This window comes from Ranitomeya variabilis, chromosome 7 (genome assembly GCF_051348905.1).
Source record: "Ranitomeya variabilis isolate aRanVar5 chromosome 7, aRanVar5.hap1, whole genome shotgun sequence".
NCBI lineage: Eukaryota > Metazoa > Chordata > Amphibia > Anura > Dendrobatidae > Ranitomeya > Ranitomeya variabilis.
In genome coordinates this window covers 113083913-113106186 of record NC_135238.1, presented here as the reverse complement: position 1 = coordinate 113106186, position 22274 = coordinate 113083913, and the positions used below count along the sequence as shown (strand labels likewise).

At 43.1% G+C, this 22274-nt stretch overlaps 1 protein-coding gene across 1 annotated transcript in view; it reads left to right on the top strand.

The window, feature by feature from the left end:
- Window positions 1–22274, top strand: part of COL3A1 (collagen type III alpha 1 chain) — a 255502-nt gene that overhangs the window by 86982 nt on the left and 146246 nt on the right. The window contains exons 6-8 of the mRNA XM_077275669.1: window positions 7314–7367; window positions 9742–9795; window positions 14372–14425. Of these exons, the coding sequence (XP_077131784.1) occupies window positions 7314–7367; window positions 9742–9795; window positions 14372–14425 (162 nt within the window). The remainder of the gene's footprint in view (window positions 1–7313; window positions 7368–9741; window positions 9796–14371; window positions 14426–22274) is intronic.

Genomic DNA, 22274 nt, shown 5'->3' with positions numbered 1-22274 from the left:
GCATCAGTTATGAACTCCAGTACCCTTCCTCACGGCAGCTCAGTGCTACACACATGCTTTCATCTGACAGCGTGGAAATTGCAGCTCTCTAACTGGCGATAACTAGCTTACTTCCGATCAGAACCGCCAATGTTTCTCACGCTGGCACACAGATAACAGCATGGGAAACAGCCGATGCTCGGGGTGCCGAACCCGAACAGTGACAAGGACTTCCTTGAGAAGTCTTATGTTTGAGGTCCATGCACGGATACTAGGTGTTCGGTACGGACCCCGAAATTTGCTGTTCTTGTTCACCCATCACTAGTGACTACACCAATGTTTGCAATATGCTTGTGCATCTTCCGAGTTCCTCAAAAATATTGCTACTCCGTAAGATGCTAATGGCAGAATTGTGGTGCAAATAGCTTGATCAATCTCCACATAGTCCTGGACATCTTTTCAAAGTTTTCTCTGCCGCAATGTTTCAGAGTAAAATATACATGGTTGTAAAATCAAAGGCGGACTCTAAGGCTGCCATCACACTAGCAGTGTTTGGTCAGTATTTTACCTCAGTATTTGTAAGCCAAAACCAGGAGTGGGACAATTGGAGGAAAAGTATAAGGCCGGCGTCACACTCAGCGTAAGACAATACGGTCCGTTTTTTACGGCCGTAATACGGAGAAATGTTCCCAAAATAGTGATCCGGAGGCAGGGTGTGTCAGCGTATTTTGCGCATGGCATCCTCCGTATGTAATCCGTATGGCATCCGTACTGCGATATTTTCTCGCAGGCTTGCAAAACCGACATCTAATGGATTTATGTGCTCAAATGTTCAGGAAAACATATATACAGTACAGTATATATATATATATATATATATATATATATATATATATATATATATATATATATAGTAAAAAAGGGGGAACAGCACAGGTATACTTATCTTTGGGTGCAAGGCCCCAGATAACCAGTCCACCGATCATCCAAGTTCAAATATAATCAAAAGAAGAGGCAGCACTCCATTTTCCAAAGTGAAAAATGTGCAGGATTTAATCACATCTTAAGGCGACGTTTCAGCTCGCAATGAGCTTTTCTCAAGTCAAAAAAAGTACCCAAGTAACCCTGACAGGTAAAAATAGAGAAGGATGTTTCCCTTGTTTAGGATGTGTGAATTGTGTACACATGGTAAAAGGGTCCACGTTCCAACATCCTGAAACAAAAAAAGTATATCGGATCAAGCAGTTTTTGACATGTAACACGGATCACGTTATCTATTTATTAATGTGCCCTTGTAATCTGTGGTACATAGGAGAGACAACATGTGAGTTCAAGGTTAGGATGAACCAGCACAGATATACAATTAGGAAAAAAAGAACAGACCTCCCGGTTCCCAAGCACTTTACAGAACATAATCACACCGAAAGGGATCTCAAATGTAAAATTATAGATGCAGTACCTATCCAAAGAAGAGGGGGCGATAGGGAGCGAATTTTAAAGAAAAAAGAACTCATGTGGATCTACGAATTGAACACCCTGAAACCAAGGGGGTTGAATGTGGATTTTAATATAAATGTTATTACCTAGGATAAATATGTGTTCTTTATTTGATCAGTTAATAGTGGAGATTCATTGGTACTGTATTGGAGATATTATCTGTTATAGAGTATATCTTTAATTTTTTGTATGTTTTAAGGCTTGAGAAAAGCTCATTGCGAGCTGAAACGTCGCCTTAAGATGTGATTAAATCCTGCACATTTTTTCACTTTGGAAAATGGAGTGCTGCCTCTTCTTTTGATTATATATATATATATATATATATATATATATATATATATATATATATATGTCATTGAGACACATATATATATATTCTGTATTTATATTTAATTCAGTGCGATATATGTTAAAAGCCGGTAATTCAATTGCCGGCTTTTCATTTCTCCTTCACAAACCCGACAGGATATGAGACATGGTTTACATACAGTAAACCATCTCATATCCCCCTTTTTTTTGCATATTCCACACTACTAATGTTAGTAATGTGTATGTGCAAAATTTGGGTGCTGTAGCTGCTAAAATAAAGGGTTAAATGGTGGAAAAAATTGGTGTGGGCTCCCGCGCAATTTTCTCCGCCAAGAGTGGTAAAGCCAGTGACTGAGGACAGATATTAATAGCCAGGAGAGGGTCCATGGTTATTGGCCCCCCCTGGCTACAAACATCTGCCCCCAGCCACCCCAGAAAAGGCACATCTTCCCACTCCCTGTAGCGGTGGGATATGGGGCAATGAAGGGTTAATGCCACCTTGCTATTGTAAGGTGACATTAAGCCAGATTAATAATGGAGAGGCGTCAATGACGACACCTATCCATTATTAATCCAATTGTCTGAAAGGATTAAAAAACACACACACACATTATTAAAAAGTATTTTAATGAAATAAACACACAGGTTGTTTTAGTATTTTATTGCTCTCTCAATCCATCCGGAACACCCTCGCTTGGCAAAATAATAAACCCACAATATACATACCCTCAGATGACCTGTCACGTCCCATGAGGTAATCCATCTGAAGGGGTTAACTCAATTTACAGGCAGGAGCTGCGATAAAGCACTCGCTCCTGCCTGTAACCCCCAGGGAATGAATGAAAGCTGAGTGATCTGTACTTACATTGAGTTGCGGTGACAGACAATTGGATTAATAATGGATAGGTGTCATCATTGACACCTATTGGCAGATGTTTGTAGCCAGGGGGGGCCAATAACCATGGACCCTCACCTGGATATTAATATCTGTCCTCAGTCACTGGCTTTACCATTCTGGCGGAGAAAATTGCGCGGCAATTTTTTCCGCAATTTAACCCTTTATTTTCGCAGCTACAGCACCCACATTTTGCACATACACACTACTAACATTAGTAGTGTGGAATATGCAAAAAAAAAGGGGATATGAGATGGTTTACTGTATGTAAACCATGTCTCATATCATGTCGGGTTTAGGCAGGAGAAATGAAAAGCCGGCAATTGAATTACCGACTTTTCACTAACACCGCTGCGTATTTCTCGCAAGTCACACTGCTGGTCCGTGTGGAATCCGTATTTTTCTCGCCCCCATAGACTTTCATTGGCGTTTTTTTGCGCAATACGCTGACAAACGCAGCATGCTGCGATTTTGTACGGCCGTAGAAAGCCGTATAATACTGAACCGTAATATACGGCTGATAGGAGCAGCCCCATTGAGAATAATTGTGCCGTTTGTTTGGCGAGTTTTACGGACGTATTTTCTGCGCTCTTACGTCCGTAAAACTCGCTAGTGTGACGCCGGCCTAACAGAAACATATGCACCACTGCTGCATTTTATCGCCCACTCCTGGTTTTGGCTTACAAATACTGATGTAAAATACTGACCAAACACTGCTAGTGTGACGGCAGCCTAATTCTTGCTGCCCACTTTTTTAACAACATGGATTAGATGACTGGTTCCCTTTGTGGGGAAGTTCTAATGACTAGTTTAGTAATCAAACTTACAGTATGGCTGTAGAGGTCTAAGAAAAATAATACAAATTATCCCAGTTTTGTAGAAATCTGAAATGCCTTCGCTCAGAAATTAAGTTATACAGCTACAAACAAATTAGCCTTGGAATGCTCTGGGAGGCGTGCTGTAGCACTTCTAGGTTTATTTGCATGTGGCTTCCAAGCTCAATATCTCAGGTTTGGCACATCAAGATACGGAATTTATTACTGTCGTACCACTATGGTATCCTGACTGCTTCCCTTTAAGTTGTTGAATTTTAAAATAATAATTCACATTTCTTCATGTTTGAAGATGTTTTAAAAAGCAAAACACTTGTTTCAGTACCTTATACACAAGCTGTCCACATTAAACGTTACACACGCATCTTGACTATTGACTGTTATCAGGCAAATTGGGGCTTATTTATTAAAACTGCAGTTGTACACTGGTGAATGAATGTGGCACATCTAGTCAGTGGCATTCACCTCCATGTGCCCTTCCAGAAATCTTACAACATTGCCATGCTACATCCCATCTATGCTACACCCACTTAGGAGGTGCTGGTACTTACATAAAAAAAGTCTTAACATTTTGGAGTAACTTGCACAAAATTTGGCAACTGTTCAAAGGGTTCTATACAAAAAAACTGTTATAAATACTTTAATGAATTGCAGCCATAATGTCCAAACACATCCATAAGCTGATGTTTCTAAAATTGTGTTTAAGAGAAGATGAATATACGTAGAATACTGTGAATTCTTGTAAGGTGTAAGCTGGATCAAACAAGACAGAGCAATTATCCAGAAAACAGGGTAAAAATCCAACACTAGATTGTATTTTTCCAACCTTTATATCTTCTCTTTGAAGATTGTTCCATGTTACAATTATTGATATTTTATATCAAACAGAACATGGGAAAAATGTAATCCTACATCTGAATGGCTGCCTGTAGCTTCAATAATGAGGCCTGCAGACATTAGTTGACTGCCAATCTTGCTGCATTCATAAAGTGGGTGTACAGCTGAGACAACCACTTAAACCCCATAGGGTATGTTTCCACGTTCAGGAAATGCTGCGTGTTTGACGCTGCGTAGAGCCGCAGCGTCAAACCCGCAGCGTCCAGATGTTACAGCATAGTGGAGGGGATTTTATGAAATCCCATCTCCACTATGCGTGGTAACACTCATCCGGCAGCCCTGCGATTCCGGACATGCGGTGCGTCTTTTTAGAACGCAGCATGTCCGTTTACCTTGCGGCGACGCTGCGCCGCCGCAAGGTAAAACACAGGGCCCTATGTGTGGGGTGCGATGATTCCGGATGTGTGCAATGAACACATCCGGCATCATTGCGTCTACAGAAGGGGGTGGAGCTTTGGGCGGAGCGAGTTTGCCGCTCCGTCCAAAACGCCAACCATCCTGAACGTGGACACGTACTCTTAGGGACCAGGTGAGCTTTTGTTTTTGCACTTTCGTTTTTCCTTCCCTCATTTCAAGAGCCATCATTTTTTTATTTTTCTGTTGATATAGCAGCAGGAAGGCTTGCATTTTGTGGGCCGAGTTGTACTGTAGAATGACATTATCCATTTTACCATATGATGTAATGGAAAGCAGGGGAAAAAATATAAGAGTAGCAAAATAGCAAATAAAAAGATCAAATCTGCAATCATTTTGTGAGATTTACATTTTTATTTACAGTATTAATTTTACTCAAAAAATTCCCAGACAATATGATTTTTTTTGTCAGTACAACTATGATGATTCCAAATATGCATAGTTTTTTGTTTTATTTAAGTGATGAAAAAAAATTAAGAAGTTTGTAAAAAAAATGTTTGCTTCTGTTGCCCCTTTTCTGAGTGTCATAAATTTTTTTAATTTTTGGGACGTGGAACTGTGTGAGGTCTGTTTTTATTGATATTATTTTGGGGTATTTGCAATGTTTTGATAGCTTGTTATTACAATTTTTATGTTGTTCCTGCGGCTGAAAAAGAGCAATTCTGGCATTTTTTTTTTCATTACACCACTTACTGAGTGGATTAATTTATTTTATATTATGATACATTGGAGTTTTACGATTGCAGAGATATCAAATATGTGCATTTTGTATTATTTCTTAATGTGGTAAAAGAGGGGTGATTTGAACGCTATAATTTTTTTATATTTTTTTTTTCCTTTTTTGTTTACTGTTCACTGTATTTGTTAGTTCCCTTAGGGGACTTGACCATGCAATCATCCGATCACTTATGCTATATACGGGAATGCCACAGTATTGCCATATAAAGCAGACCTCACATTCTCCTATAAATGCCAGCCATGTGCTGATTTTCACAGGAGTACCGTGATGACAGATACAGGGGTCTTCAACCCACCAGCATCCCACGATTGTATGGCAGGAGTGCCGATGAAGGGTTAGAATGGCGTGTTCCCCTTGTTTAATGTAACTATTGTATTAGTTTGTTATGACATTATTTTAAAAGCAATACACCCAAAATATTTATTTCGGATATTTTTCAAGAGTGATTGATGAGTATAACAAGTTTGTTAAAAAATCCTGTTCAAACATTGTCTGCACCCATTGTCGTGGTGTAATTGTCCCACTAGGGCAGCACCCAGTCCATAGAAATGTCACAGCAGCGATCCATCCATTTATTACATTCCACGTTATCATTTTGGGACTGTTTTATAGGATTCAATTCTTTTTGTAAAAACAAAAACAGATATTTTTCCTTCGAGGTTATCTTTTGATTCTTAGCTATCGTTGAGTCATTTTTTATTACTGATTCATTCCTGGACCTATGCTCTACTTCTGTTTGTTCCACTGTTACCAGGTATTTGAATAAACGTTAGTGTGTCTCTTGCCTGCGGCCCTGAAATGCTGTTTTGTCTAGGTGTATGTGCACATCTTAAGTATTTGCTACAGACGTTTCTGCATCAAAAACGTGTTTCTTGGTGGGAAAAACGCTGCATAAAGAACGCATGTCTCGTCTCTGTGTGCATTTGTTAGGCCAGTCTCGCACGTCCAGATAATTCCGGTACCGAAGTTATCCGTGTCCGTGTGTCCATGTGCTCACGTGGAACATCAGTGTGGCACACATGTGGCAGCCGTGTGCCGCCCATGTGCCAACTGGGTACCACACGGAGCGTGCAGGAGACAGCGCTACAGATAAGCGCTGTCCCCTGCATCTGGTGCTGAAGCTGGAAGTCATTCCTTCTTCCCAGCAGCGTTCGCTGGAGAGAAGGAATGAAAAATCATTGTTTTTTTATTTTTTTTGTGTTTAAAATAAAGATCCTTGTCACCACCCCCCTCCCACCCCCTGTGCGCCCGCCCTCTGGAAAAAAAATACTCACCCAGCTCCCTCGATGCTTCCTCTCATCGCGGCAGCTTCTTCCTGTATGAGCGGTCACGTGGTACCGCTCATTACAGTGATGAATATGTGGCTCCACCCCTATGGGAGGTGGAGCCACATATTCATCACTGTAATGTGCGAAAACTGTCACCACACGTACCGGAGCCACTGATGTGTGAAACCGGCCTTATGCATTTTTATTCCAATCGTTCAAGTGGGTGATAAAAGTTGCAAAAACGCTGAAAGAATTGACGTGGTGCGGATTGAAACTGCTTCAATCAGTAAGTAACAAATAAGCAGCTCTTGAGTCAGATTTCAGAAATTGTTTGCTCGGACAGTGAAATGCATTTTATGTGGCAAACGTGCACATTCCTTTACAGGAAAGTAAAAAGTAAAAATGTTTGTAAAGACAAATCTTATAATAACTGAAGACAAGCAAAAATCCGAAGTAAATGTTTGTCTGTTATTTATATTTAGGGAGCACCAGGACCTCCTGGACCCCCAGGATCACCTGGACAATCTGGCCAACCTGTAAGTAGATTTACAAATTACCGGTGTGTATATATATATGTGTATATATATATATATATATATATATATATATATATATATATATATATATATATATATATATATATATGTGTTGATTTCACATATTACTTTTTGGAGGTTTTTGGTACATGCGCTGTTGTGTTTGCAGATGAGCTGTGAACTCATTGCAATAATTGGGCCTATTCATGTGTGCTTTTAGCAGACCAATTGTTGTTAAAAAAACCCCATTTTCTTCTTCAAAGGGAATCTGTCGCCATATTTTTGCTGCTCCCTCTGAGAGCAGCATGATGTAGGGACAAATACCCTGATTCCTATGATGTGTCACTTACTGGGAAGTATAGTGCAGTTTTAATAAACTCACAGTTTTCTCTGCTACAGATCTAGCAGCTCTCTAATGCTGAGCTCTGTAAAGCCCTGCCTCCATCACTGTTTAGCAGCTATCTGTGTACACTGAGAATAGGCAGAAAGCTGCCAATCAGTGGTAGGAGCAGCGTTACACAGGGCTTGTGAAAAAGCTTAACTACATGGCAGTAGATTTACCTGTCCTAAAGTGATAATCTCCTGCTGATAAAACTGTGATTTTACCCAAACTACAGCAAATAGTAGCCCAGACAGTTCTCAAACTACGCTTCAGTCACAAGAGCGATGATTTTCTCATGTGAGAGAATCAGGACGATTATGCTAATGTCACTTGGCTCAAACTGTGTCATCTTAGACTACTTTCACACTAGCATCGCTTGCTGTACGTTACAATGCGTCGTTTTGGAGAAAAAGGGCATCCTGCAAAGTTGCCCACAGGATGCGTTTTTTCTCCATAGGCTTGCATTAGCGACGCATTGCGACGTATGGCCACACGTCACATCCGTCGTTTTTTGGCAGACCGTCGGCACAAAAAAAAGTTACATGTAACGTTTTTTTGTGCGTCGTGTCCGCCATTTCTGACCGCACATGCGTGGCCAGAACTCCGCCCCCTCCTCCCCGGACATTACAATGGGGCAGCGGATGCGTTGAAAAACTGCATCCTCTGCCCCGTTGTGCTTTTATTTCACAGCATGTGTCGGTACGTCGGGCCGACGCATGGTGACAGCCCCGTACCGACGCTAGTGTCAAAGTAGCCTTACTGTGATCTGATTCTCTCGCATGAAAGAATTGCATCTCAGGTGTGGAGAAGACGGAGAACTTCATTTCTCCATTTTTTGTCTCTGTCCGAGAATATGGAACTGCATTTGGATGACATTCAAGTGTATCCGATGTTTCACTCGCCCCCATAGGGTTGTGTGTTGCATGTGTGCACGTGATCCCATCATCAGATACACTCACAGCACGCTGCAATTGTTTGCTCATGGTGAACCGGCATGAGAAAAAAATCACAGACCTGCACTGCCCCATGATATAACACTGGTCCTAGTGCTGTCAGTAAAACTTCAGATAGCAATCGTCCGAGTTATATGCTAGTGTAAGCCAGTCCTTAATGTGATTTTACAGCATCAAGTGACAGCACTCCACCCACCTCACACCTCTAGGAGACCAGGTCACAAATTAGGGGCATGTTTGATGTTCCTCCTCCCGCACTCTCCCTGCTGACCTGTACTGTTATGGGTCATATGTCACATAAGAGCTGTCACGTGGGGTGAAGAGAGAGGTGGATTAGCTTTTGTCTAATGTACTGTGTCCAGTACAGTATATGAACCCCTGACATCATTAGATCAGAATTACGACCGTAGTAAGATGCATATTGATGACCTCAGGCTCGGTATGAGGCCTTGCTCAAACTAGCATATAGGAAAATCATCCAGGAGAGAGGGACGATGTCTTTCCTCACTTGTCACCCATGTGCTGTCCGTATACAATCCGTTTTTTTTACTCAGCTGCTATTAATCTTTTACTTCAAGCACAGTTTCCTATCCTACAGAATGTATCTGTAAAAACGGAGGCCGTGCTGATGGTCCGTACACTGATGGTCTGTATACTGATGACCAAATTGTGAAGAAAAATCCATCCTTGTTGCTCATAGCAACCAATCACATTGCAGTTTTTCATCATATCAAAGCAGTTTAGACCGTTTTGATGAACTATTCTCGGTATGGTTTTCCCAGGAATTCACTAGTTTCCCATATATTGCTTAGTTTCATAATCCTTGTGGTTCACCCTGACCTCATGACTCTCTAGTGTAGTGAATTCCTAGAAAAATGTGTATTTTATTTGGTAGGGGCATATGCAGCTATTCTGATGCCCCACTGCCTTCTCGCTTCATTGCTTTTCTTTTTCTCTAGCTTACATTTAGTTATACCAATGCTGGTCTTGTGTCTGAATAGTCAATATGCATTTATTTCCTCTTGTTTTCTGCCAACAGGGATCTCCTGGTTATCAAGGATCCCCAGGGGAATCTGGACCACCTGGTCCTCCTGTAAGTAACTACTGTATACAAGTCTGTCCATAGATCAGCAGAATCTTGGGGTCTGTGCACACAACGTCTTCTTCAGGCAGATGTCACTCTGAAAACCACCTGAAAAAGCGATTTATAACCTCTCAAAAGAATAAACATATGCATTTCTTGGTAAAGGCGACTTGTTGTTCATATGTACATGCTTTTGATCATATTTTAACAGCTTCAGGTGGTTTCCAAAGACACCAAGTGGTTAATAGTAGTAACCTGAACAATCTTCGGGTGTTTTCCGCCTATACTTTACAAAAGAAGTCAATGGGAAAACGCAAAAGACGCCCAGTCAATTTTTTAAGCGTCAATGGCGTTAATGTTGAATGGCATTAAAAAAAAAGACCATAAGACACTAGTAACAAAAAAACACCAAAAAATGCAGGAAAAAAATGCTAAAAATAAAACTTGGGTGGTCAAAAACTTTGTACTGAAAAGAAAAAAAGCACTAAAAGGGAAGCTTGAGGGGAAAAAACGCGGTTATTTCCTGAAGCATGTTACTCTTGGACAACTCAGCAGGTTCTGACTGATCCTACCAAGTCCATGGGGGGCGATCATTCATATACACCTTCCCACTTGCATGTTTTCCCTCAGTCTCCATCCTCCTCTTCTTTGATTATCAGCTCTGGCTTTGTAGACCCAGAGAAGGGAGGACATACAGTGCCTTGTGAAAGTATTCGGCTCCCTTCAACTTTTCAACCTTTTCCCACATATCATGCTTCAAACATAAAGATACCAAATGTAAATTTTTGGTGAAGAATCAACAACAAGTGGAACACAATTGTGAAGTTGAACAAAATTTATTGGTTATTTTAAATTTTTGAGGAAAATCAAAAACTAAAAAGTGGGGCGTGCAATATTATTCGGCCCCTTTAACTAAATACTTTGCTGTCCCACCTTTTGCTGCGATAACAACTGCAAATCGCTTGGGGTATGTCTCTAACAGTTTTGTACATGGAGAGACTGAAATTCTTGCCCATTCTTCTTAGCAAACAGCTCGAGCTCAGTGAGGTTTGATGGAGATCATTTGTGAACAGCAGTTTTCAGCTCTTTCCACAGATTCTCGATTGGATTGGGGTCTGGACTTTGACTTGGCCATTCTAACCCCTGGATACATTTATTTGTGATCCATTCCATTGTAGATTTTGCTTTATGTTTGGGATCATTGTCTTGTTGGAAGACAAATCTCCATCCCAGTCTCAGGTCTTTTGCAGACTCCAACAGATTTTTTTCAAGAATGGTCCTGTATTTGGTTCCATCCATCTTCCCATCAATTTTAACCATCTTGCCTGTCCCTGCTGAAGAAAAGCAGGCCCAAAGCATGATGCTACCACCACCATGTTTGACAGTGGGGATGGTGTTTTCAGGGTGATGAGCTGTGTTGCCTTTACGCCTAGCATATCGTTTGGCATTGTTGACAAAAAGTTTGATTTTGGTTTCATCTGACCAGAGCACCTTCTTCCACATGCTTGGTATGTCTCCCAGGTGGCTTGTTGCAAACTTTATATGACACTTTTTATGGATATCTTTGAAAAATAGCTTTCTCCTTGCCACTCTTCCATAAAGGCCAGATTTGTGCAGTGTGCGACTGATTGTTGTTCTATGGACAGACTGTCCCAACTCAGCTGTAGATCTCTGCAATTCATCCAGAGTGATCATGGGCCTCTTGGCTGCATCTCTGATCAGTCTTCTGCTTGTTTGAGATGAAAGTTTAGAGGGTAGATTTGCAGTGGTCTTGGTAGATTTGCAGTGGTATGATACTCCTTCCATTTTAATATGATCACTTGCACAGTGCTCCTTGGGATGTTTAAAGTTTTGGAAATCATTTTGTATCCAAATCCGGCTTTAAACTTCTCCACAACAGTATCACGGACCTGCCTGTTGTGTTCCTTGGTCTTCATGATGCTCTCTGTGCTTCAAACAGAACACTGAGACTATCACAGAGCAGGTGCATTTATACGGAGACTTGACTACACACAGGTGGTTTATATTTATCATCATTAGGCATGTAGGACAACATTGGATCATTCAGAGATCCACAATGAACTTCTGGAGTGAGTTTGCTGCACTGAAAGTAAAGGGGCCGAATAATATTGTACATCCCACTTTTCAGTTTTTGAATTTCCACAAAAATTTAAAATAACCAATCAATTTTGTTCAACTTCACAATTGTGTTCCACTTGATGTTGATTCTTCACCAAAAATTTACCTTTGGTATCTTTATGTTTGAAGCATGATATGTGGGAAAAGGCTGAAAAGTTCAAGGGGGCCGAATACTTTCACAAGGAACTGTAGATGGGAAACACGCAGGTGGGAAAATGTATATAAATGATTGGCCGCCATGAAACACTGAGCACCTGTACTTGGTTTCTATGGTCAAATCATATATATATATGATTTACTAGTAAGAGAGAGAAGCAGCACAGTCCGGAATTAGTATCTTCAATATGGGTGCAGGCAGTAAAAGAACCCAGTCCACAGACATACATAAGACCCAACAAATCAAGGAAACGAGTTTCCTTTATTTATATAGATGACTTATCCCCAGGATAGGTGGATATCTGACACTCAGCAGCCGCTCCGATCAGCTGGTAGTGCTCTGGACGCTGGGTGCAAACACTGTAAACAGAGCTCCATGTAATTGTGTAGCCGCTGCCGGTGCTGCAGAACACCTCCTACTCCAAAGACCAGGAGCTTCAAAACAAGTGGGGCTGTTTTTGTGTCAGGAAAAATTTTATTTATTTAATACCAACACATTTATTTAATTATATTTTCTTTGCCTGTCAATAAATCATGGTTTACAAGATCTCTGCTTGCTGTAATTCACAGAAAACATTCGATTTATCAGATGGGAATAAATACAGTTGTCTGCTAAAGAAAATAAAATCACTCCAACTTAAATGCATTGGAATGACATTATATATCCTAAGTCATATTGCAAGGCTTGTTAAATAGTCAATATTGACTTTTAGGATCATGGCTTCCATTAGGTGGCACTAGAGTTCAACTCCTTTACCTCTCTGAAAAGAAAATTTGTAAATTTAATTTTCCAGAGGAGTATGCTTGGCTTATATGTCTTCTCACTCTGAAATGCCAGGCTTGGCTTGTCACTCTCCGAAGGAGAAATGTTACCCCTCAGACATTATGGCACAAAAAGGAAATGTTTGACTTGCTTGTTGTAAAATTTTGTATGGCCTGTAGATGGCACCCATAGTTTATAAGATTCAATTGAATGCAAATAGAATTCCTGCAAGCAGCGTGACTTAGGATACAAGAATAAACGCATGTAGAACATTAATCTGTTCCCCTTAGGCTACTTTCACACTAGCGTCGTTCGACGCACGTCGCAAGGTGTCGTTATGTAGAAAAAACGCATCCTGCAAAGTTGCCCGCAGGATGCGTTTTTTTCTCCATAGACTTATACATAGCGACGCATTGCGACAGAGTGCCACACGTCGCAACCATCGTGCGATGGTTGCGTCGTGTTTTGGCGGACCGTCGGCACAAAAAAAGTTACATGTAACTTTTTTGTGCGTCGTGTCCGCCATTTCTGACCGAGCATGTGCGGCCAGAACTCCGCCCCCTCCTCCCCGGACATTACAATGGGGCACCGGATGCGTTGAAAAACTGCATCCGCTGCCCCCGTTGTGCTTAATTAACACACTGTCCGTCGGTACGTCGGGCCGACGGTTCGCGTCGGCCCGTACCGACGGACTAGTGTGAAAGTAGCCTTAGTCACGCCAGCAGCACTATAAGGGGATATTTCTGCCTCTGTGCACTAATAGGACACATGGTATTTTTAATGAAACAAAGGAAACACTAACTATATCGCCATGACCTTATAACATATGTCTAGCCCCGTCTATCTTGTGTTTATAAGGCCGGTTCAGATGGCTGTATTTCAGCCTTATATGACTATGAGGTTGTAAGCCGAGGCCGAGAAACCTGCGATCATTCCAACCATTGTGGTCTCTGTATGGACAGTGAAACACGTCCACCTGAACCCCAGTTTATAAAGTAGAAACAGGGCCAGAAACCTGTGCTGCTGTTAGGAAAGCATGTCAAACATTGAGATTCTGCACTTACATCCTACCTGCAGTATGATTATGGGGATTTAATGAGAAGAAACCACAAAAGGAGAACTCATTTGTCTAGCAGTCAGAAATGTCAAATTCCCACATAAAACTCTCTCCTGTGAGAACCACAAATTCAGCCGATTGAGTCCCAGACTTGCTGATCTTCACAGGAGGAGCGGTATCTTGGAGAGTCCTGCTCTAGTCCTTACATCCAGGGTCTGACATTGCACGCTGCACTTCTTTTCATACATGATTGATGGCCATATACACTCATCTCAATTCTATCCAAATCATCGCTGTTCATCACATAAGATCCATCAATAAAAGGTCATTCACACAATTTGCACAGAATGAACAGAACATTTACATTTCTTAAGTTGGAAAGTCACCTTATGTTATTCTATTTTCTTTATAGCAATGGTGTTTTCATACACTCAAAACCCATATAATTTATGCAAATTTTTTATTTTAAGGGACCTCCTGGACAAAATGGACCTCTCGGACCTATTGGTCCATCAGGAAAAGATGTAAGTACATGTTCTGTCATCTGAAATAGAACTAATGGATGGTCTTCATAAGCTGTAATGCATGATCAATATATTTATCAAAAACTGGATGTGTCATCATATTATTATTATTTATTCTTAGTGAACCATTGATACCTTGGTGCTGTATATGAGGAGAGGTTACATACAAAACACAAATATAAAACACGGTGAACATCTACTAATAGTGACAGACCAGTAGAGAGAGGAGAAGACCCTACCCTTGTGGCCTTACATTTTCCAGGATAATGGGGGAGGAGGCAGTAGGTTCGGGTGCTGCTGCAGCTCTGGTGTTGGTGAGGTGGCAGTGGGGTCATTGCAGGCTGTAGACTGTGCTGAAGACATGAGTGTTCAAGTCCACCTGAAAGTTCAGAATCTGGCAGATAATCAGACATGTTGGGGCACAGAATTCCAGAGTATGAGGGATACTCGGGAGAAGTCTTGCAGGTGATTGGGTGAGGAACGTATAAGTGTGGAGGAGAGAAGGTCTTATGAGAAGGTAACAGGAAATGAGTCCAGCGATATACGGAGGAGACAGATTATGGGTGGTTTTGCAGGTCAGTGTTAGTAGTTTGAAGTGGATACGTTGTGGTGTTAGGAGCCAATGGAGGGATTTCAGAGGAGAGGAGTAGAAAGGTGGATTAGTCGGGCATTATATGTGGTGTCCATGCAGCACATGGTTACATGGTTAGAGTGATTTCATTGAACGTATCAGCTACATTAGTTTGGCTCCAAATATAACGTTAAGGTTCACTAGAAATATAGACGAGATTATATTACACTAGATGGTGGCCCGATTCTAACGCATCGGGTATTCTAGAATATGTATGTAGTTTATTTATGAAGTTTTCAGAATAATGCAATTTATACACAGGATTTGGCCGGCCGGGCGCTATAATTAGCGAAGCATGGTTCAAATTCCGCGCCAATTCGCGGCCAGACTACGCCTGTCGCTGATTGGTCACGCCCGGCTGCGAACAATCAGTGAAGCCAGGGCCTGCTCCCGGTTTTTGAGGACCCCGGGCAAAAGAGTCTCTGTGGGCCCCCCTCTTTGTACTCAAATAAATTTTTATTTAGGATCACATGACAATTTACTTGCTACATTCTTATATTTCAATACAAGGTTTTCACCCCAAACCAAACCCCCCCTTTCCCAACTTAAACCACCCCCTCCCAAACAGACAGCCCACCTCTTTTATTAACTTAACCATCAGGACTATAAAGTTACTATCATCACATGTAAATCTGCATGCCTCATATTATGCATCCTTCTTTAATAGTGAACCTATCCCATGACAAGCCACGGAAACCACAATTTATCAAAGGTTCCTAATTTCCCCTCTTTTCTTATAAATCCCTTTTTCTAATATTAGGCCCTGTTTTACATACTGAAGAAATTCCCTTCTTGTAGGCAGCTCATCCTTAATCCAATTTCACGCTATTACCTTTCGGGCCATATACAGTAATCTGGCAATGGCAATCTTCAGGTTGTTATCCACTCCAATCTCATCCACACATCCCAACAAGCACACTATCACTATCGGGTCTCTTGGCACAGTGCATTTGTACGCACTTTCCACTTGACTCAAAACCACCAACCAAAAAGCAGCCAGTCTCGGACATGTCCACATCATATGAAATATGTCAGCATCTGCGGACCTACACCTTGGGCATTCAGAGTCGTCACGCAAACCTGCCTAAAACAACACCTCCGGAGATTTATAGACTATGTGTATCACATAGAGCTGTGAAAGCCTATACGGCTCACTCAGTGACAGCCTTGGGACCCATTCCAGCACCGATTCCCAAGTTTCATTCTCCATTGGGCCCACATCTCTCTCCCACCTAGCTCTTGCCATGATCGGATATTCCAGAAGGTAAGTATGCAGTAAGTCTTTATAAAGAGTAGAAATAACCCCCTTAGTAGACCCCTCACCACAGATATATTCCAACACTATATCCCTTTGAATACTGACATTTCGGTCCCTATTCTGAGCTCCAAATGCGTGCCTCAATCGCAAATATTGATATTCCCCCTTAGGCCCGAGACCAAACTCTGCACGCAATCGGGAAAAGGATTTCAACTCCCCCTGCTCAATTAACTGATACACATATTGAATTCCCATGGTCTGCCATATTGGTAATATGTTGTGAATTCTGTCCTTGGGCTCCATCCTGTGGTTGCGAATGGTATTTTTGGGAGTTCTGCTCTTGGGCTCCCTCTGGTGGTTTCAAGTGGAACTTAGCAGCTGCGTTCACTAATCGGTTCCCTGGCCTTTGTTATTTAACTGGGCTTTTGGCTGTAGTGGATGCCAGATGTCAATGTATTTCCTGTGGATTCAGTCCTTTCCTGGAAGTTCTCTGTTGGCCAGTCCATTTTCAGCTTAAGATAAGTCTGCTAGTTTTTGGGTGTTTCCCTGCTTATGACCTTCTGTTCAGTTTAATTTATGTCTCTTTTGTCCAGCTTGTCATGATGAAATATTCCGGCTAGTTGGAAGCTCTGGGGTCGCAGATTTGCCCCTCCACACCGTGAGTTGGTGTGGTGGTTATTTTTGTAAACTCTGCGTGGACTTTTTAGTTTTTATACTGACCGCACAGTAGCCTTTTCTATCTCTGTCTATTTAGATAGTATTGGCCTCCTTTGCTAAAAAATCTAGTTTCATTTCTGAGTTTGTCATTTCCCTCTCCACTCACCGTCAATATTTGTGGGGGGCTATCTTCCTTTGGGGGTTTCTCTGAGGCGAGATAGTTTTCCGTTTCCATCTTCAGGGGTAGCTAGTTCTTAGGCTGTGCTGAGGCGTCTAGGCAGAGTTAGGTACGCTCTACGGCTATTTCTAGTGTTGGTGTTAGGAGTAGGGATTGCGGTCAGTAAAGCTACCACCTCCTCAGAGCTAGTACATTATTTGTTTTACCCACCAGGTCATTTCAGTGCTGCTCCGTATTCACTAGGTCATATCAGTGATTACTGTCTGTGGAGCTGCTTCTTCCTCTAAGTTTGTCCATGATTGGTTTTACCCACCAGGTCATCTCATTACCGCTCCGTAACCACCAGGTCATAACAGTAATACCCCCAGTGCAACAAATTCCAGTAAGTTATTATTATGCCATATCGGGGAGAACCTGGTCAGACCCTTAATCCCACGTATGTGTCTCAGTCTACCCCACAACTTACATATCAATAGTATAGTGGGATACGATTTCCCCAAGGCCCCCAGGGATCCATCCTCTAGACACTGCACTACCGGTCTTCTGTTTGTCACTTTTTCCATCAGTTGCTGTACTGCACTGGGTGATCCCTCATACTCCCAGCTCTTCAAGTGCTGACTCTGCTGCAAGAAAATATAAGGGCTGCAAGAAAATATACTTCAGGGTTAGGCAACGCCAAGCCCCCCTCATCCTTGGGTCGCTGAAGAGTCTCCAGCCTGATCCATGGGTGACGTCTCCCCCATACCAACTTTCTAAACAGGGAGATAATCTGCCTAAATTTCCCCCATGGTATCCAAACTGGCGCGTTATGGAGAACATATAGGATTTTCGGCATCAGAATCATTTTGATGAGATTCACCTTGCCTACCACAGATAAATGCAACTTAATCCAAGCATCAATTTTTGCCTTAAGAATACTTAAGATTGGAGTCAGATTCTTATGCATGTAGTCCGCAACAGGCATCGAGATCCATATCCCAAGATATTTAAATTGACCTACCACCCTCAATCGCCCATCCTCCAGCGGCTCACTCCCCTCGTCCCCCATATCATCTACCTTGAACAAAATAGACTTACTCCAATTTATCATCAGCCCCGACAATGCCCCAAATCTTTCAATCTTTCAATAAGCCCAATGGCACCCCGCAAGGAAACGACCGGGTCAGCCAGAAATAGTAGGATGTCGTCCTCGTACAGCGCCACCCTTTCTTCAATCATCCCATATTTAAACCCAAACACCTCATCCGACTGTCGAAGCCTAGCAGCCAGCGGCTCCACAGCCAGGGCAAACAAAAGAGGAGAGAGTGGACACCCCTGTCTCATTCCTCTAGCTAAATGTATAGTCCTTGATAACTCCCCATTCACCCTGACTCTAGCCACCGGTCGCGAGTATAGCAGCCGAATCCAGGACACAAACAGCGAGCCAAACCCCATACACTGCAATACCTGCCAGAGATATCCCCATTCCAAACTGTCGAATGCCTTATGGGCATCAAAGGATGCAATGACTCTCTGGCCACAGTTGTCGGACCTAAGCTGCAGATTCAGCAACAATCTCTGTAGGTTGACCGCCGTGGATCTATCAGGCATGAAGCCAGATTGGTCTGGGTGCACCAGGCCGGAGATGACACTCGTCAACCTAGTCGCCAACACCTTGGCCAGAAGCTTGACATCAACAGTGAGTAAGGAAATCGGACGGTATGATTCAGGCTGCACTAAGTCTTTCCCCTCCTTAGGAATTACCGTTATTATGGCTTCACTCATGGATGCTGGCAGAAACCTTTTACCCTTAGCCTTATCTAGGACCACCTTTAATCTGGGAATTAGCATCTCCCCCATATTTTTGTAGATCTCAGCGGGAAATCCATCCACACCAGGCGCCTTCCCATTAGCCATAGATTGTAATGCCCGACCCAGTTCCTCCTCCGTGATGTGAGTCTCCAAGCTCTCTCTATCCACATCACTCAACCTCGGAAGCGGCAGTCCTTCAAGAAACCCCACTGTTTCTCCTGCCGATTCGTCTACCCGAGAGGAATATAGGTCAGCGTAAAAGTCCGCAAAGACCCCCAAAATCTCTGAATTTTCAGAGACAATCCTACCATTCCCGGAAGTTGGAGAGTGAACAAACGAAGTATTCCTCTGAGCAGAAGCCACCAGCAACAGCTTGTGACCAACAGTCTCACCTTCCTGATAATATGCCAGTTTCTGAAACTCCCGCTTCCTTTCTGCCTTTTCCAGCAAAGTTTTTTCCAGGTGACTCTGAGCTGCCTTTAATCTGTTCCCAGCTTCAGGGGTACCCATCATTACCATCTAATCCTCGGCTGCCCTCAGCCCATCAACCGCTGTCCTCTCTGCCTCTCTCGTCCGCCGCTTACATCTACTAATATCTCTAAACAGTAGTCCTCTCAAGTACGCCTTCATAGCTTCCCATATGGTAAGAACATCTGAACTCCCATCATTCAACACAAAAAAGTCCTCCAACTCCTGTTTTATCTTATCTAAATCTATACTGTGCAGGGTGAAACTTCCACTCTCTCCTGCCCACAGCCCGCGTCCCCACCAGTCGCAACTCCACTTCAATCGGACTATTGTTATGACCCCAATGGCAGAGGGTCTCAGAAATAATTACTAAGTCTGCAAACACAAAAAACCAGCTCATAGGGCAGTGGTAACTGAGCTGACCATATATCTAATCCTAGCACCACAAATAGCAGCAGCCGGGGAACGTGCCTACGTTGGTTCTAGACGTCTCGCGCCAGCCAGAGAACTAACTAACCCTAGAAGGGAAAAGAAAGACCTTTCTTGCCTCCAGAGAAAAGACCCCAAAAGTTGGATACAAGCCCCCAACAAATAATAACGGTGAGGTAAGAGGAAAAGACAAACGTAAGAATGAGCTAGGTATTTAGCAAAGAGAGGCCCACTAGCTAATAGCAGAATATAGAAAGATGACTTATATGGTCAGCAAAAACCCTATCAAAATATCCATGCTGGATATTCAAGAACCCCCGAACCGTCTAATGGCCCGGGGGGAGAACACCAGCCCCCTAGAGCTTCCAGCAAGGTCAGGAATCACATTTAGTACAAGCTGGACAAAAATGAAAGCAAGCAAATAACCATAAAACAAAGAAGCAGGACTTAGCTTAATTTTGCACGAACCAGGATCAGCAGACAGGAGCAAACAGAAAGGATCTGATTACAACGATGACAGGCACTGGACTAAGGATCCAGGAAGCTTATATAGCAACACCCCTGGACTAACGACCCAGGTGGGTGCCAAACTGAGGAAAGACAAACCCAGAGTCATATCACTAGTAACCACAAGAGGGAGCCAAAAAGTCTAATTCACAACAGTACCCCCCCCCTTAAGGAGGGGTCACCGAACCCTCACCAAGACCACCAGGGCGATCAGGATGAGCAGCGTGAAAGGCACGAACTAAATCGGCCGCATGCACATCAGAGGCAACCACCCAGGAATTATCCTCCTGACCATAGCCCTTCCACTTGACCAGATACTGAAGCCTCCGTCTGGAGAGACGAGAATCCAAGATCTTCTCCAGCACGTACTCCAACTCGCCCTCAACCAACACCGGAGCAGGAGGCTCAACAGAAGGAACCACAGGTACAACGTACCGCCGCAACAAAGACCTATGGAACACGTTGTGAATGGCAAACGACACCGGAAGATCCAAGCGAAAGGACACAGGATTAAGGATTTCCAATATCTTGTAAGGACCGATGAAGCGAGGCTTAAATTTAGGAGCGGAGACCTTCATCGGAACAAATCGAGAAGACAGCCATACCAAATCCCCAACACGAAGTCGGGGACCCACACCGCGGCGGCGGTTGGCAAAACGCTGAGCCTTCTCCTGTGACAACTTTAAGTTGTCCACCACATGATTCCAGATCTGCTGCAACCTATCCACCACAGAATCTACCCCAGGACAGTCAGAAGGCTCCACATGTCCCGAGGAAAAACGAGGGTGGAAACCAGAGTTGCAGAAAAATGGCGAAACCAAAGTAGCGGAACTAGCCCGATTATTAAGGGCAAACTCAGCCAACGGCAAGAAGGTCACCCAATCATCCTGATCTGCCGAAACAAAACACCTCAAATAAGCCTCCAGAGTCTGATTAGTTCGCTCCGTTTGTCCATTAGTCTGAGGATGAAAGGCAGACGAAAACGACAAATCAATGCCCATCCTAGCACAAAAGGATCGCCAGAACCTGGAAACAAACTGGGATCCTCTGTCAGACACAATATTCTCAGGAATGCCGTGTAAACGAACCACATTCTGAAAGAACACAGGAACCAGATCGGAAGAGGAAGGCAGCTTAGGCAAACGTACCAAATGGACCATTTTAGAAAAGCGATCACATACCACCCAGATGACAGACATGCCCTGAGACACCGGGAGATCTGAAATGAAATCCATGGAAATGTGTGTCCAAGGCCTCTTCGGGACAGGCAAGGGCAAGAGCAACCCGCTGGCATGAGAACAGCAAGGCTTAGCTCGAGCACAAGTCCCACAGGACTGCACAAATGACCGCACATCCCGTGACAAGGAAGGCCACCAAAAGGACCTAGCCACCAGATCTCTGGTGCCAAAAATTCCCGGATGCCCTGCCAACACCGAGGAATGAACCTCGGAAATGACTCTGCTAGTCCACTTATCAGGAACAAACAGTCTGTCAGGTGGACAAGAGTCAGGTCTACCAGCCTGAAATCTCTGCAACACACGTCGCAAATCAGGAGAAATGGCTGACAAGATAACTCCCTCTTTAAGAATACCAACTGGTTCTGCGACTCCAGGAGAGTCAGGCACAAAGCTCCTTGAAAGAGCATCAGCCTTCACATTCTTTGAACCTGGTAAATACGAGACCACAAAGTCAAAACGGGAGAAAAACAATGACCAGCGGGCCTGTCTAGGATTCAGGCGTTTAGCAGACTCGAGATACATCAAATTTTTGTGATCAGTCAAGACCACCACACGATGCTTAGCACCCTCGAGCCAATGACGCCACTCCTCAAATGCCCACTTCATGGCCAGCAACTCCCGATTGCCAACATCATAATTCCGCTCAGCAGGCGAAAACTTCCTAGAGAAGAAAGCACATGGTCTCATTACCG